The sequence below is a fragment of the Staurois parvus genome, unplaced genomic scaffold, assembly GCF_062004578.1.
Source record: "Staurois parvus isolate SC_StPar_1 unplaced genomic scaffold, SC_StPar_1.0 ptg000697l, whole genome shotgun sequence".
Lineage (NCBI taxonomy): Eukaryota > Metazoa > Chordata > Amphibia > Anura > Ranidae > Staurois > Staurois parvus.
This window is the reverse complement of record NW_028318493.1, coordinates 5,577,120-5,594,703: the sequence shown is the minus strand read 5'-3', so window position 1 is coordinate 5,594,703 and position 17,584 is coordinate 5,577,120. Positions and strand designations below refer to the sequence as shown.

Below are 17,584 nucleotides of genomic sequence, written 5' to 3'. Positions count from 1 at the left end.
CACTGTCAGTGCGGTCAAATTGCTGACGCATTTCGGGGACGAATCCCTTTCCTCAGAGCTGATGACCAGCCTCTGATGCAGATGTATGATGAATGGAAAGTAGGAGCCTTGCTGTTGATGCCCTTGGGCTGTGCATATCCTGAGGCGCTGGAGAGTACATACGACATATGTGAACCTAGCCTTACTGAAACTGGTGCACTGAGAATCTGGTACAGCTGTGCATGGTGACCAATTAGCTTCTAATTCCATTTTGTTCAATTGAACTTTGGCAACAAATTCTGGAAGCTGATTGGTTCCTTTGCAGAGATGCAAAGAGATTTTGCACTCTTCAGTTTTAGTAAATAACCCCAATATAGTGATTTCTTCTCAAATGTGCAGCTCTGCCAACCTGAACTGTGATCATCCCCTTAAGCAAAGATCACATGACCAGTGCCAAGGCCTTGTCAACAGCAGCGAAGAGAGCTTGGAGCAGCATTTTCTCCAGGAAATGCTAATAATTAAAGGTCATGTTGCTCTTTGTTTTATCACCCCAGAAATACTGTTAGCAGGCTCTGTGCTAAGTGTGGATAAACTTTGAGCATCATATACTAATCCCAACGCAAACAGCTCTGACCAAACAATTGTACGGAATATAACTGCAGATGCACTTCCAGCCATGTGCTATCCAAACAAACAAAGAAATCTGGAAAATTTTATATTTATTGGTATGGTTTGTACATTAGAGAGAGAGGAGCGGTGAGGTCTGGATGATTACCAATAATTAATTTAATTGCACTTTGGAAATCTCACTTTTTAATTAGCCCGACATGTTCTGAGCTGTGCGTGTTCACACATGTAGTGATAACTGCAGGATCCGAAGAACAGATTAAATCAATCACATGGACCCAGCTGACCATAATTAAAACCAACAGAGGAGGAGTTTTCAGAATAAAGATTTCATTACCCACATAGTTGCCAATATTTTCAAATCATTTCAGGGTCAAATACTAAGGCAAAATTATTTAAAGTGCAACTCTGAGAAAAAGAAAAAAACTATTTTCAAATGAACATCCTGCAAGGTTGTTATCAAGTTGAATGGCAGATCCTCATCTGATTTTGTTCATTTTGTTCTGTAGTTCCTGAGATACGTCATCCCAAAGTGTTTGTTCAGCTGTCACCAGGACAGAAATTGAAGGGTAACCTCTGCAAAAGAGACAATTAAATCTTAAAAAGTATAATACCAAAATCTCCTGTACTACCACAAAAAAATGCACTAAAATTAACCAAAATGATGATTGAAGCAGCTGTTCCCATGTGTTCCCACACCAAAAAACAATCAAGGCAGCACAGTGGCTAAGTAGTTAGCACATCCGCCTAGCAGCACTAGAGTTGTCTGCTCAAATCCCAACCATGGCACTACCTGCCTAGAGTTTGTATGCTCTCTCTGCCCCTGTGTGGGTTTCCTCCAAAGACATGCTGCTAAGTTAAAGTGGAACTCCACCCAAAAGAGGAAATTCCACTTTAAGGCCTTGTCCCCTGTTCCCTGGTAAGGATTGGCATCTTGGGGGAGTGGGTTCCCACTTCTGCTGTGATCACCTAGATCAGGGGTCTCCAAACTTTTCAAACAAAGGACCAGTTTACTGTCCTTCAGACTTTCAGGGGGGCGGATTGTGGCCAGCGGGAGTAAAAAATGTTCCTGATCCTGCATCAATGAGAATAAACATTACCTTAGGGCAGGGGTGTCCAAACTATGGCCCTCCAGCTGTTGAAGTACTACAAGTCCCATCATGCCTCTGCCTCTGGGTGTCTTGCCTGTGGATGTCAGAGTCTTGAAAGGCCTCATGGGGCTTACAGTTCCTCAACACCTGGAGGGCCATAGTTTTGGACACCCCTGCCTTAGAGCAATCGTCATTGGTATTAGTGGCATAAAGAGTGCCCCATCATTGGTATGAGTTGAAGACTTAGTGCCCCATTGTTGGAGCCAGTGGGAGGAATACTGATCCATTGTTGGTGTCAATAGGAGGAATACTGTTGCATCATTAATATTAGTGGGAAGAATAGTGCCCCATCATTAATATTAGTGGGAGGAATAGTGCCCCATCATTAATATTAGTGGGAAGAATAGTGCCCCATCATTAATATTAGTGGGAGGAATAGTGCCCCATCAATAATATTAGTGGGAGGAATAGTGCCCCATCATTGGTATCAGTGGGAGGAATAGTGCCCCATCGTTGGTATCAGTGGGAGGAATAGTGCCCCATCATTGGTATCAGTGAGAGGAATAGTGACCCATCATTAATATCAGTGGGAGGAATAGTGCCCCATCATTAATATTAGTGGGAGAAATAGTGCCATCATTCGTGTCGGTGGCAGGAATTATGCCCCACTGTTGATGGAGGAATAGTCCCCAAGGGCCGGATAAAGGCAAGCAAAGGGCCGCATCTGGCCCTCGGACCACAGTTTGGAAACCACTGGCCTAGATGATTGGAAGCGAATGTTCTACTCTCCACCACCTCAATCTTCTGGGACCTGTGACAGGTCCCATAGGACTGCGGGACCATTCAGAATGTGCAGTGTTGCTTGCGGGTGTCCACACTTAAGATGCCGGCACCAGAGACACAGGACACCCGGTGAGCCTGGATGCGGTGAGGACACCGCTGGATCCTAGGACAGGTGAGTGGCTGTTTAAAGGAGACTGGACAACCGCTTTAATTAGCTCCTGTCTAATTTGGCCCTACTATGTGAGTTAGGGACCTAAAGCTGAACATACATTATACAATTTTCTTGAGATTTGTGGTTTAGATTTACCAAAAACCATATAATAGGTCAAACCTAAGAACACTTTCAATTGTATCCATTTAGGCGGCTCTTGCACTACATAGTTGAAGGTAAATCTAAAGGAAATTGGGCAGAAATTGGACAGAAAATTGTATAGTGTATGGCCAGCCTTAGTTTGTAAGCTCATTGAGGCTTAAGCACTGGTGCGAATTTACAATATTTGTAAAGCACTGTGTAAATTGACGGCACTGTATATGGGTATAGAAAAAAAATCGCCCCCCTTTAAAATAATCACATTTTGTTGCTTTGCAGCCTTAAATGAAGACATAGCTTTTGTTTTATCCAGCTTTATTTACTCAGTGTAACTTGTAACATCCAAGTGAAAAATATAACACCAACATGTCAGCAAAAAGAAAATTCAAAAACAGAATCACTGAGTTAGAAAAAGGATCACCCCCCCTCCTACAAAAAACTCAATCAGGTGTAGCTAATCACCTTCTCAATGGCACACAAAGTCATTTGAATTTCATCTGTGATCGGCTGTGGTCATTATGATTAGCTCAGCATGAAAAGAGCTTTCCTGGAGCATTTCAGTCCCAGTAGTGCAACTGAAGCAAACCATCAACTATGGGTGGCAAGGCACTGTCAAACGATCTCCAGGATAAAGTTGTTGGCAGGCGCAAGTCAGAACATGGATCCAAAAAAAGTCAAAGGCTTTATCAATGCCTAAAACCATAGTGAAATCTATTATTAAGAAGTGGAAGGTATTTGGTACAAAACAGCCCATCCCTGGATCAGGATGTCATTCCAAACTGGATGAAAGAGCCAGGAGGAAACTGGTCAGAGAGGCTACCAAGAGGCCTACAGCAACTCTGAAGCAGTTGGAGGAATTGATGACAAAGAGTGGTCATTGTGTGCATGTGACAACAATATCACAAATTCTCCATAAATGTGGCTTGTATAGGAGGGCTGCAAGAAAAAAGCCACTCCTCAAGAAAGGCCACATGCAGTCATGACTGAGCTTTGCCAAAATGTACCTTGAAGATTCTAAGTCCGCATGGAAAAAGGTGTCCTGGTCAGATGAGACTAAAATTGAATGATTTGGCCTCAACACTAAACGATATGTCTGGCGGAAATCCAATCCAGCTCACCATCCAAATAACATCATTCCTACAGTATAGCATGGAGGTGGTAATATTCTGTGATTGAGGGGGGGGGTCTCTGCAGCAGGGACTGGAGCACTTGTCAGGACAGTAGAAAAAATAGGTGGGGCAAAATACCGTCACACTCTTGAGGAAAATCTGCTGCCCTCTGCCAGGTTGTCAATGGGAAGAAGGTTTACCTTCCAACATGACAATGACCCAAAGCACACAGCAAAAATGACCCCACAGTGGTTGGAGGAGAAAAAGGTGAATGTCCACCTCAGAGCCCAGACTTAAACCCCATTGAAAATCTGTGGAATGACTTAAAGACTGCAGTCCACAAATGGTCCCCATCAAATTTAATTGAACTTGAGCAGTTCGGCAGAGAAGAGTGAGCAAATATTGTAAAGTCTAGATGCGCAAAGTTATTAGAGACATATTCCAACCAGGGGCGGACTGACCATTTGGAAACTCGGGCACTGCCCGAGGGCCCGGGATCAGTAGGGGGCCCCATGAGATGCCCCTGGTACCTTTTTCATAGGCTTTTTTGAGTGTGGGCAAGGACACAGGGGCCCCATGATCCCCTATTGCCCAGGGCCCCATGAGTTGTCAGTCCGCCCCTGATTCCAACAGACTAAAGGCTGGAATTAAAGCAAAAGGTGGTTCAACAAAATACTGACACGGGGGGGGCCTTTTACAACTCAGTGATTCTGTTTTTCAATTTTTAAAAGACATGTTAGTGTTATATCTTTCAATTGGATGAGTAAATACAGAAAAGAAAATAATTTAAAGAGCATTTGTTCTGATAGGTATTACATCTGCTTTCATACCCACCATAGCACTGGTAAAGTCTGTAACACAGTTACTCCTTAATTACTATGTGGTGGAATGAGCCTGTTTTGTTCTCTTGTGTTGAACAGATCGGTCACTTGTGGAAATGTGCTGCTGCCTGGGTTTCCTGTTCACGCCTCTCCCCACGTCAATTATCATCGCACTTATCACTGTTGGGATATCGGCATTCATCTATGTGCTTTCCAAACCCAAGCCCGTCTACCCGCCTATAGACCTCAACAGACAGTCCATCGGAACAGAGGTAGGTCCTGGAGGATGGCAGCACCAGCCACATGACATGGAGTGGACTCTGATTTCTGCTTCCAGGGCTCAAGCAGGGACTTGCATGATCTGACCTTTTTGCCGGCCATACACCTGCACGTTTTCAGGCAATTTTCATAGATCATAGATCTATAGGCCTTGCTCACATGGGTGGCTGTTATAGGCAATGTACCTCCTGGACACCTGTTTTATGGGGGACATCCAGCCACACCACATGCATTAGTTATGATTTCGGTCTCATTCACTTGAATTGGCGTATTTGACTGTGGTACAGCCTGTCAAACGTGCCATTTGGTAAAAAATAATGCCACAATGCAAGAGACGTCTGCCTGCAACTTACCAATGAGCAGTAAAACATAGATCAACTGCCTGTAGAGAAATGCCAAGAGAAATATGTATGGAAAGAAAGAAAGAAAGAAAGAAAGAAAGAAAGAGGGTAAGAGGGAAGGAGAGAAAGAGAGAAAGAAAGAAAGAAAGAAAGAAAGAAAGAGGGAAGGAGAGAAAGAGAGAATGAAAGAAAGAAAGAAAGAAAGAAAGAAAGAAAGAAAGAAAGAAAGAAAGAAAAAGAGAAAGAAAGAAAGAAAGAAAGAAAGAAAGAAAGAAAGAAAGAAAGAGGGTAAGAGGGAAGGAGAGAAAGAGAGAAAGAAAGAAAGAAAGAAAGAAAGAGGGAAGGAGAGAAAGAGAGAAAGAAAGAGAGAAAGAAAGAAAGAAAGAAAGAGGGAAGGAGAGAAAGAGAGAATGAGAGAAAGAAAGAAAGAAAGAAAGAAAGAAAGATTTTTTTCTTTAAAGGGACAGTGGGGAAGGAAGAAAGGATGGAAGGAAAGTAGGAAGAGAGGAGAAAAGCAAGGGAGAGAAGGAAGAAAGGAAAGAGGAAGGCAGGAGGAAAGGAAGAGGGAAGAAAGAAGGAAAGTAGGAAGGGCTAAGCTAGTTTTTCATTTTGAAAGAGACATTAGGGAAGGAAAGAAGGAAGGAAGAAAACAAGGAATGAAGGAAGAGATGGAAAGAGAAAGGCAGGAAGGGAATAAGATAGGGAGCGAGGGAAGAGAGAAGGAAAGCAGGGAAGGCAGGAGGGAGGGTGGAAGGGATATTTCTTTTTCTTTTTTGAAAGAGACAGAGGAGAATGAAGGAAAGAAGGAGCCTTATCTGATCATTGCAGTAATTACTATAAAAAGGTTTAAAGGGCACTCGCTTGGATTGATTTTTTGACAAATGTCATGTGACCCAATCACAGGAAAGATTTTATATCGACCAGAAAAAAACTATTCACATTATATAGACAAAGGGTGACAGCTAGAGATGAGCGAATCGAACCAGGCGAACCGGAATTCGAGTCGAATTTCAGGAAATATTCGATTTGCGTCGAATCCGAAATTTTGCCTACTTCGGGTGCGCGAATCGAACATTTCCCGATCAGCCGGCAAAAGTGTCCCTGCAGTGAGCTCCGCTATTTCTGACAGTTCTCTGACAGAAGGAACACATGTTTAGCGGTTGAAACATTGTATCTATTAGTTTACATTTAGGATACAGATGTTTCAACCGCTGTACATGTGAAGAAGCTGTGAGAGAACTGTCAGAAATAGAGGAACTCTGCACATACACTTTTTGCCGGCTTGGAATTATTCTTATTTTCATCCTACTTGTTCTTCTTCATCCTCATCCTCAGAAGAAGAGGATGAGGATGAGGATGAAGAAGAAGAAGACGAAGAAGAAGTAGGATGAAAAGAAGAATAATTCCAAGCCGGCAAAAAGTGTATGTGCAGAGTTCCTCTATTTCTGACAGTTCTCTGACAGCTTCTTCACATGTACAGCGGTTGAAACATCTGTATCCTAAATGGAAACTAATAGATACAATGTTTCAACCGCTGTATGGAAGGAATGTCCCAGAACTGTCATAAATAGTCTATTTCTGACAGTTCTATGACATTCCCTCCATACAGCGGTTGAAACCGCTGTATGGAGTGAATGTCCCAGAACTGTCAGAAATAGACAGAAACTGTCACAGAACTGTCCTTCTTCTCATCCTTCTCCTTCTTCTCATCCTTCTTCTCATCCTTCTTCTCATCCTTCTCCTTCTTCTCATCCTTCTCCTTCTTCTCATCCTTCTCCTTCTCCTTCTTCTCATCCTTCTCCTTCTTCTCATCCTTCTTCTCATCCTTCTCCTTCTTCTCATCCTTCTCCTTCTTCTCATCCTTCTCCTTCTCCTTCTTCTCATCCTTCTCCTTCTCCTTCTTCTCATCCTTCTCCTTCTCCATCTTCTCATCCTTCTCCTTTTCCTTCTTCTCATCCTTCTCCTTCTGCTTCTCCTTCTCCTTCTTCTCATCCTTCTCCTTCTTCTCATCCTTCTCCTTCTTCTCATCCTTCTCCTTCTTCTCATCCTTCTCCTTCTTCTCATCCTTCTCCTTCTTCTCATCCTTCTCCTTCTCCTTCTTCTCATCCTTCTCCTTCTTCTCATCCTTCTCCTTCTCCTCATCCTTCTCCTTCTTCTCATCCTTCTCCTTCTTCTCATCCTTCTCCTTCTCCTTCTTCTCATCCTTCTCCTTCTCCATCTTCTCATCCTTCTCCTTCTCCTTCTTCTCATCCTTCTCCTTCTGCTTCTCCTTCTCCTTCTTCTCATCCTTCTCCTTCTTCTCATCCTTCTCCTTCTCCTTCTTCTCATCCTTCTCCTTCTCCTTCTCCTCATCCTTCTCCTTCTCCTTCTTCTCATCCTTCTTCTCATCCTTCTCCTTCTTCTCATCCTTCTCCTTCTCCTTCTTCTCATCCTTCTCCTTCTCCTTCTTCTCATCCTTCTCCTTCTTCTCATCCTTCTCCTTCTTCTCATCCTTCTCCTTCTCCTTCTTCTCATCCTTCTTCTCCTTCTTCTCATCCTTCTCCTTCTCCTTCTTCTCATCCTTCTCCTTCTTCTCATCCTTCTCCTTCTTCTCATCCTTCTCCTTCTCCTTCTTCTCATCCTTCTCCTTCTCCTTCTTCTCATCCTTCTCCTTCTTCTCATCCTTCTCCTTCTCCTTCTTCTCATCCTTCTCCTTCTCCTTCTTCTCATCCTTCTCCTTCTCCTTCTTCTCATCCTTCTCCTTCTCCTTCTTCTCATCCTTCTCCTTCTCCTTCTTCTCATCCTTCTCCTTCTCCTTCCTCATCTCCAAGGGCATTTAAATTAAAGGTACAGTGTTCTGCACTAATTTAAAGGCTCTCTGAAGCCTAGAAACCCTTTTAATAAGTTAACTTCGTAGCGAAGAAATTCGCATCGAATCGAATTTCACACTGGAATTCGCCGAATCAGCCGAATCGAATTTTTGAGAAATTCGCTCATCTCTAGTGACAGCACTATTCACAACCTCATATACAAAATGTAAACAAGGAAGGAAGGAAAGAAAGAAAGAAAGAAAGAAAGAAAGGAAGGAAGGAAGGAAGGAAGGAAGGAAGAAAGAAAGAAAGAAAGAAAGAAAGAAAGAAAGAAAGAAAGACAGAAAGAAAGAAAGAAAGAAAGAAAGAGAAAGAAAGAGAAAGAAAGAAAGACTTTTGTTTTCATTTTTGGAGTTTTTAAAAGAAAATTAAAAATAAGTTTGACTGGAAACCATTTGACTTTTTTCTTGGTATACAGGAACAAGTAGTGTAGAGGTATATCGGCAAATCTGCAAATGTTCTGTGAAATTTGGTAAATGTTTTGTGAATTTGGATGCAGGGTGGAGCTCGGAGATGTGCGCTTCTGAAAGATGACACCCTGATGACCCATTACTATGAAGATGCTAAAACGCTGTATGAAGTATTCCTGAGAGGTCTGCGGGTGTCAGGTGAGAGGGGCGGAGTCTTGGTAAATATTACTGGGTGGCGGATGGAGGGAGGTATTGGTAGTGATCATTACAAATATTGAAAGGCCCACGATTGGTTAAATATCATTACAAGCAAGGAAATACATGAGACATGGCAGACATAAGTTCAGCAAAAATTAACTTTACATTAAGGATTATATTGTATATTATTATTATTATTATACAGGATTTATAAAGGGCCAGCAGATTGTACATTGCTTTACAATTTGTAAGTTGTCGACGTACAATCTTTAGGTGGAGGCAGGGTAGGCCTCTCTGAATAAATGAATTTTCAGGGACTGATAAAGGTGGACAAGGTAACAGATAACCAGACAGATTGGGTTAGGGAGCTCCAGGTACGTTTATTCATTCTGAATGGTACCGCAGTGCACCTTGCTGGCAGACAAGTGTTTCAATGCACTGCCAGAAATGGTGCATGCACCTTTTTTTTACTGTGTTTCGGAGCATTAGGGCCCATTCACACTACTGTGTTACCGCAATATATGCCAACACTCTCTACATGCAGTTGTGCAAAGTGGTGCCATTCAGAATGGCCATGCTGATCAATGTGCGCTGCAGCACAGTGCAATGCAAGGCAATACATTAACATGTGCCAAAAATGGTAGTGCATTAGACAGCCCATGCAAATGAGTAGACTGGTGTAATGTAATGCTTGTTGACACACATAAAAATGCACAATAACATTAACCCTAGGTTAAGGCTAAGACACTGCAGTGGTGTGAATGGGTCCTGAAAGAATTTTCTACGACCTGTACATTCATCAGAATGACTGTTGAACCAACATAGAAGAGCACTAATACAAATATCCGTTGGGTTTTACAGTTTTGCGCACCCTAAGGCTAGGTTCATATCTATGCATGTTGGATAGAAATGGAGTCTGTAGGCTGGCCTGAAGACCTTCATGAGAGCTGACCCTAGCTGTAGGCTGGATAAAATCTTGGCCTGCAGGCCATAGTTTGGAGATTCCTGCTGTAAAGAAAAACAATTTTTAGAGCAGAGCTCCTGCCAAAATTTTCTTTTTCTCATTTTGAGTAGAGTTGGGCTAGGTTTCGGTATCCTCAGTGGGAGATGCCCCCTCTATCCCTGTGTGGTTACCAGACAGAAAGTAAGAAAATATTTCTGACGAGTATGTAGCGCCCTCCTATGTAGCTCGGGGAAGCTAGAGTTCTAATTGTTAGTCAATGAGTAGCAGCCTGGGTGTAATACTCAGAGAGGTAAAATTTTGGTCAGGAGCTGAGAAGCTCTGCAGATCAGCTCTCTGGGATTTCTCCCCTGCAGTAGAGCTTTGGAGAAAGTTCTAGAAGCAGTGTGAGGTAGTGAGGAATGGCTGGTTTGCACTCTCAAGGGATCCTGGTCAATCTCCAACAAGAGGCTTGGCTTGGGGCTTGGACGGCTCCTAAGAGTGACTGAGCATGCTCAGCATGGGTGGGAGAGGAGGAGGAGAGGAGAGAAGGGAGAGAGTTTAGGTGGAAGATGGAGAAGTGAGGCTGGAGAGCAGGAGCCTGGGAGGGAGCCCAGGTGGAGATGGGCTCACCTCCAGGCAGGGACACTGAAAAGGAGGAAAGCTCAGCACCTCATCAGCCCCCAGAGTGAGGACTACCTGTGCAGCACTTGTGCAGCAGGGAAGGAGTGGCCCAGCTAGTAGGCCTGGAAGCAGCCACCAACTAATCTGTTCACAGACAGAGGACTGAGTGAGTAGACCTACCCCCCTGGGCAAGTAAGGGGAAAGAGAATTCTAGTGGGGAACTGTATTAGCTTACTAGCCGGGACATTTAAAGTGACAAGCACTGGATCCCCTGTCCAGGGATTCCTTCAGGCAGCCAGATTAGGAGAATCTGGGGTTTGAGGTAGTACTACAGGAGAAGCTGGCTAGCTCTCCAAGAAGAAGGATCTGTTCTTTGCTGTTAAAGAGTCTTGTACATAGTTCAAGAAGATTGTCTTCTTTTGCCATACCCATGGGCATTCCATACACCCCTTACCCCATCCAAGTTCAATTCCCCTATTAAAAAACAAGCCCAAGTACTGGTTACTGTCTCCTGGATGCAAGTCTGAATGAAAAATGTGTGTTGCCTGGCTGTGCAGGACTATAGGGGGATCCAAAACGTCAGCGACTCCTAAAGGAGTAGTGCTACAAGTACCTTACAGGGGTTCTAAACCTTCCCCACCCATTATTTTAGTTTAAAATAAGACTTTCAACTTCCATGCCCCCCTTGGAACCTTACATAGAAGGCATGAAATACTTTGGCCTGCCCTTGGATCTCAGCACCAAGGCTTTCAGTCACATGACCTCCACTCTATGGAAAGATCAGAGTTCAGATTGGCCAATCCCCCTGGTAGCGCCAACCAATGCCCAGACTTTTATCATGTGATTAAATAAATAATTGAACATTTGCATTACTACTGCAGGGAATGGAGACTGCCTGGGATCTCGGAGGCCGAATCAGCCCTATACATGGATCACTTACAAAGAGGTAAGTCATGACAACCGTATTCTGCGCTCTAAGTGGGCTGTGTTTCCACAAATAGCAGCTGATCTAGGCTCAATGTGTTCCATGTTTTGCAGGTAGTTGAGAGAGCGGAATTTTTGGGCTCAGGCCTATTGCAAAAGGGGTGCAAAGCCTCCCCAGAACAATTTATTGGCGTGTTTTCTCAGAACCGACCAGAGGTAAGTAAACCGACACAGAGGGTTTAAATTGTGGGAGGGGCAAGGACACAAACTACTGGGGGAAAATCTCCCCATTGTGGGAGAGGGATAGACACAAACTATCGTGGGAAACCTCCCCATTGTGGGAGGGGCAGAGACACAAACTACTGGGGGAATTTTCCCCATTGTAGGAGGGGCAGAAACACAAACTACCGTGGAAAAATCTACCTATTGTGGGAGGGGCAGAGGCACAATCTACTGGGATGAAATTTCCACTTTGTGGGAAGGGTAAGAACACAAAATACTGCAGGGGCGGACTGACAACCCATAGGGCCCATGGGCAATAGGGGATCAAGGGGCCCCTGTGTCATCACCCACACCCAAAAAAGTCTATGAAAAAGCCAATGAAAAGTACCAGGGGCATCTCATGGGGCCCCCTACTGACCCCGGGCCCTCGGGCAGTGCCCGAGTGCTCGAATGGTCAGTCTGCCCCTGAACTACTGGGGAAGTTTCCCCATTGTGGGAGGGGCAGAGACACAAACTACTGGGGGAAATCTCCCCATTCTGGGAGGGGCAGATACACAAACTACTGCTGGGAAATCTCCCTATTGTGGGAGGGGCAGATACACAAACTACTGATGGGAAATCTCCCCAATGTTGGAGGGGCAGAGACAAACTTTCGGGGAAAACCTCCCTATTGTGGGAGGGGCAGACATACAAACTACTGGGGGAAATAGTAACATTGTGGGAAGGGCAAATACATAAGCTACTACAGGGATATTTTCTTCTCATGGGGGTGCAGAGGTACAAATCTCCCTATTGTGGTATTAATCAGTGTCCTCTTTTCCAACTTCAGGTAGTGATTGCTGAGCTGGCCTGTTATTCCTACTCCATGGCTGTGGTACCTCTCTATGACACGCTGGGACCGGAAGCCATCCTGTTCATTGTTAACAGAGGTGAGTAAGGGACATCACATTATATGGCAGAATTTCTATACATCCAGAGCTACTGGTTTATAGCCCAGGAATAGCCTCTGCTGCCCCAGCAGACTCAGAGCTGTCATTTAAGTGACATTCTATCATATTTCCCTTTGCTCCACCCCTAACAACCACATAAAAAAACTATGTTTGGGAAGGGGGGGGGCAGAGGAGTTGGGCCAGCACAGACAAAAAAATAGACACTCTTAGAATAGGAGAGGGCTGCAAGGAGGAATTATCTGTGCTAGGGCATTAACTGTCTTAAAGAAGTAACATTTTCTAGCAAGTTCAAAGGCACATTACAAGTGAGTAAAGAACAGTTTATGAAAAGGAAAACACTGCAAGTAAGTGGTTAAACTATTCAATTTTTCTGTGGTTTTAGCTACAACTTAGTAGTTTGGTGACTGGGTCTCTTTAACCCAGTGTTTCTCAACTCCAGTCCTCATGGACCCCCAACAGGTCATGTTTTCAGGATTTCCCTCAGATGAAACAGCTGTGGTAATTACTAAGGCAGTGAAACTGATCAAATCACCTGTGCAAAATAATGGAAATCCTGAAAACATGACCTGTTGGGGTTCCATGAGGACTGGAATTGAGAAACACTGCTTTAACCTAACTTCACCCTAACCCATAGCCTTTTACCTCATTGACTTTTGTCCTTAACATCCCACATGGAAGACAAATATATTTGAAATATATTTTTAAAATATTCTGCCCAAATATATTGCCATATATTTGAAATGCTACAATTTTGGCCATATTCATTATATTTCAATAAATAAAGAAATATATACTGGGATGAAATCTCCACTTTGTGGGACGGGTAGAAACACAAACTACTGGGGAAGTCTCCCCATTGTGGGAGGGGCAGAGACACAAACTACTGCTGGGAAATCATGCCAATGTGGAAATCTCCCCCAGTATATATACTGCATGTTTAAATTTGTTTTAATTACAAAATATATGAAAATATTTTTAAAAATACATTTCAAATATACTGTATGTCTTTAAAAATACAAATCTACATTTCTGGAATGAATTTACATATATGTGTAAAAATATATGTTAAAATGACTTAAAAAAAAAATGTCAAGAATATATATTAAAAAAAAAAAAAAATATATATATATATATATATATATATATATATATATGTATATATACCGTATATGTATATATTTAGGAATAATATTTTTAAAATATATTTCAAATATATTTTTCTTCCATATGGTATGTCACTTAAAAATAACCCCTCTCATTTCATTCTGACTTTTCTGACTTGTTTCAGAGATTAGTGACTTACATTACGGAAGCCAGCAGGTTATAACCCTCTCTTACTCTTTCCAAAATAAAAAAAAAAAGTTTGCCTCTAGTTCTACTTAAAAAAAAAAGTTTAGTTTTTATTCTGGTTTAACAATTTCCCCATGGTTAGATATTGGAATGAGTCCTTTATTTCTGTGTTTATACAGCGGAACTCTCAGTGGTGGTCTGTGACAAGCTGGACAAGGCCCAGATCCTTCTGAACAATAGTGAGAAGGGACTGACCCCTGTGCTGAAAATCATCATCCTGATGGAGGAGTTTGGAGACGACGTGAAGGAGAAGGCCGCCAAGTGTGGAGTAGAGGTTCTCTTTATGAAAGATGTGGAGGTAATTCCACAAAACTGTTTCACCAAATATAATAGAGCAAAATGTGTACAGAACATGAGTCTGCCTTATGATTTGTGGCTACTTAGAAATGCATGACAATGGTGGCCATGCTACATGTTTTGGCCAAGCTACTATCTAGGGTCTAAAATACAATGTAGACTCACCGGCCACTTTATTAGGTACACCTGTTCAATTGCTTGGTAACACAAATTGCTAATCAGCCAATCACATGGCAGTAGCTCAATGCATTTAGGCATCTAGATTTGGTGAAGACGACTTGCTGAAGTTCGAACCGAACATCAGAATGGGGAAGAAAGGGGATTTAAGTGCATTTTAACGTGGCATGGTTGTTGGTGCCAGGCAGGCTGGTCTGAGTATTTAAAAAACTGCTGATCTACTGGGATTTTCATGCACAACCCCCTCTAGGGTTTACAGAGAATGGTCCGAAAAAGAGAAAATAGGCAGTGAGCGGCAGTTGTGTGGACGAAAATGCCTTGTTTATGTCAGAGGTCAGAGGAGAATGGGCAGACTGGTTTGAGATGATAGAAAAGCAACAGTAACTCATGTCAATATGGAGCAAAATCTCTGAGGAATGTTTTCCAACACCTTGTTGAATCTATGCCATGAAGAATTAAGGCAGTTCTGATGGCAAAAGAGGGTCCAACCTGGTACTAGCAAGGTGGACCTAATAAAGTGGGTGGGGAGTGTATATATAATACAATATTGCTGTTTGATGTTGCTTTGTTTATAAACAAAGCCATAAGATATAAAAATAGGGCAGGATCACGCCAGAATGCCACATGGTGCAGTTTTGACAGCAGATTCATTTGAATGGGCTGCAAAAAGTACTGGAACACGGAAAAAGTAGTGCAAGTACCACTTTTTGAGAATGTGCCACACACAAATGACTGCAGTACCATGCGATTTGGAGGCTGCAAAAGAGATGAGTTTGGGGTACCATTAAGAATTCATTGGCACCAGCATTCTTCTCACAAGAGCAACACGCTCACCTGCAGTGTGGGAAATGCACATGGACTGTACCTTCCCAACACCACTTTTTGGTGTGAACAGCCCTAAAACATTGGTGTTTTGTGGCTTTGTTTATAAACAAAACCACCTTAGCCTCTGGCTTTGTTGGCTGATATGGGAATAAATTGCTTTTCTAATAGACAGAGATACGTCAATCGCATAGTATTGTTTATCAACAAAGCTGTTTCTCGCTAGGTGAACGAGTGAAGTACCACAGCCATGGAAGTAGTAAAACAAAAAAGTTTAATAAAACAGTAAGAAAAATAAAAAAATAAAGGAGCTAAATAACCCGTTTAAGCCATTTAAAGCATTCACCCCTTATAACCATTTTAATTTGTCTTCTCCATGGATTCCGAAGTACAGTATTTTGATGAAATATATGAAAAGAGGGCTAAAAAAGCATTATCTTGCCCAAAGCTACCAATCAGAATGCTTATATCATTTTTAGCCAAGCTGAATTGACAGCTAGAAGCTGGTTGGCTGCAGAACCTGGCCACATGAGAGGTCATTACTTCATCATTACACAATTGCAACTCTTCCTGAATATCACTAGTTATTGTTGAATCGTTTGATTTTACTTGTTGCCTGGAGCTTCTCCTTTATATTATTAATGTCTAATATTTTGTTTTGTTCTAGTACCTGGGAAAAGAGAACTTCAAGAAAGTTGTGGTACGTTTCAGAAAGCATAACCCCTTGTGAGCTATTCAGAATGGGTTTAACAGACCGAGGTCCTATTCTTTCCCTTCTCTGTCCAAACTAATAAAAAAAGTGGGGCCTAAATGCTTTATATCTGTCAACTCTTACAGTTACAGTAACCAGTTGTGAACACTGGGTGTACTACAGATACCCAAAAAAATGTAACTGAAGTACACAGGGCGCATATACAATGGTGCTGATGTATGCACTATGCCCTGTCCTTTAGCCCCATTGCTTTATGCATTACATCTTGCATTCTGCCCCACTGCTGTATGTAATATGCCCTTTCTTTTTTTGCCCCACCGCAATATGTGCTTTACCCTGTGATTCTCCTCTCTGCTCCTTCCCCTTTGTACTCGTGGCCAATTCCCGACTGTAAAAATTACAATAAAATGTAATTGAAGTACACAGGGCGCATTTACAATGGTGCAGCTGTATGTACTATGCCCTGTCCTTCTGTCATGCTGCTGTATGTACTATGCCCTGTCCTTCTGCCATGCAGCTGTATGTAATATGCCCTGTCCTTCTACCATACTGCTGTATGTACTATGCCCTGTCCTTCTACCATACTGCTGTATGTACTATGCCCTGTCCTTCTACCATGCTGCTGTATGTACTATGCCCTGTTCTTCTGCAGTGCTGCTGTATGTACTATGCCCTGTCCTTCTGCCATGCTGCTGTATGTACTATGCCCTGTCCTTCTGCCATGCTGCTGTATGTACTATGCCCTGCCCTTCTGCCATGCTGCTGTATGTACTATGCCCTGTCCTTCTACCATGCTGCTGTATGTACTATGCCCTGTCCTTCTGCCATGCTGCTGTATGTACTATCCCCTCTCCTTCTACCATACTGCTGTATGTATTATGCCCTGTCCTTCTGCCATGCTGCTGTATGTACTATGCCCTGTCCTTCTGCCATGCTGCTGTATGTACTATGCCCTGCCCTTCTGTCATGCTGCTGTTTGTACTATGCCCTGTCCTTCTGCCATGCTGCTGTATGTATTATGCCCTGTCCTTCTGCCATGCTGCTGTATGTACTATGCCCTGTCCTTCTGCCATGCTGCTGTATGTACTATGCCCTGTCCTTTGTCCCACTGCCGTATCTACCATGCCCTGCCTTCCGCCCTACTGCCATATGTACTACGTCTTGCCTAGCCGCCCCACCGCCATATGTACTATGTCTTGCCTTCTGCCCCTCTACTGTATGTACTATGCCCTGTCCTTTTTGCCCGGCTGCCATATGTACTTTACCCTGTGATTCGCCCCTCTGCAGCCCCCCCTTTGTACTTTCTGTCAAATCCTGACTGTCAGAATTACAGCCAGGAGTTGATGTGTAAAGCTGTAGAGCAGGGAGTCTCCAAAGTTTTTAAACAAAGGGTATGCTTACTGGCTTTTAGACTCTAGGGGGGCTGGGCTATGGCCAGTGGGAGTAGAAATTGACATGGCGAATAGTGAGAGTATACAATGCCCTATCTTTGGTGTCAGTGGGAGGAATAGTGTCCCATCATTGGTATCAGTGGGAGGAATAGTGCCCCATCACTGGTATTGAGGGAAGGAATAGTGCCCCATCATTGGTATCGAGGGAAGGAATAGAGCCCCATCCTTGGTGTCATTGGAAGGAATAGCACCCCATCGTTGGTATCAATGTAAGGAACTATGCCTCATCATTGGTGTCAGTAGAAGGAATTGTGCCCTTTTGTTGGTGTCAGTGAGAGGAATAGTGCTCTATTGCTGGTGTCAGCGAAAGGACTAGTG

General features: G+C 43.1%; 2 protein-coding genes across 2 annotated transcripts in view; one reads left to right on the top strand and one right to left on the bottom strand.

Moving 5' to 3' along the window:
• Nucleotides 1-17,584, top strand: part of ACSL5 (acyl-CoA synthetase long chain family member 5) — a 92,763-nt gene that overhangs the window by 30,459 nt on the left and 44,720 nt on the right. Inside the window, exons 2-8 of the mRNA XM_089653083.1 lie at nt 4,820-4,992; nt 8,689-8,797; nt 11,243-11,307; nt 11,400-11,501; nt 12,337-12,436; nt 13,927-14,105; nt 15,771-15,803. Coding sequence (XP_089509209.1) covers nt 4,837-4,992; nt 8,689-8,797; nt 11,243-11,307; nt 11,400-11,501; nt 12,337-12,436; nt 13,927-14,105; nt 15,771-15,803 — 744 coding nt within the window. The 5' untranslated portion in view covers nt 4,820-4,836. The remainder of the gene's footprint in view (nt 1-4,819; nt 4,993-8,688; nt 8,798-11,242; nt 11,308-11,399; nt 11,502-12,336; nt 12,437-13,926; nt 14,106-15,770; nt 15,804-17,584) is intronic.
• The window catches only part of ZDHHC6 (zDHHC palmitoyltransferase 6), a 108,767-nt gene continuing 91,864 nt past the window's right edge, over nt 682-17,584 (bottom strand). The window contains exon 12 of the mRNA XM_089653086.1: nt 682-1,182. The gene's annotated coding sequence lies outside the window, so the exon portion shown is untranslated. The remainder of the gene's footprint in view (nt 1,183-17,584) is intronic.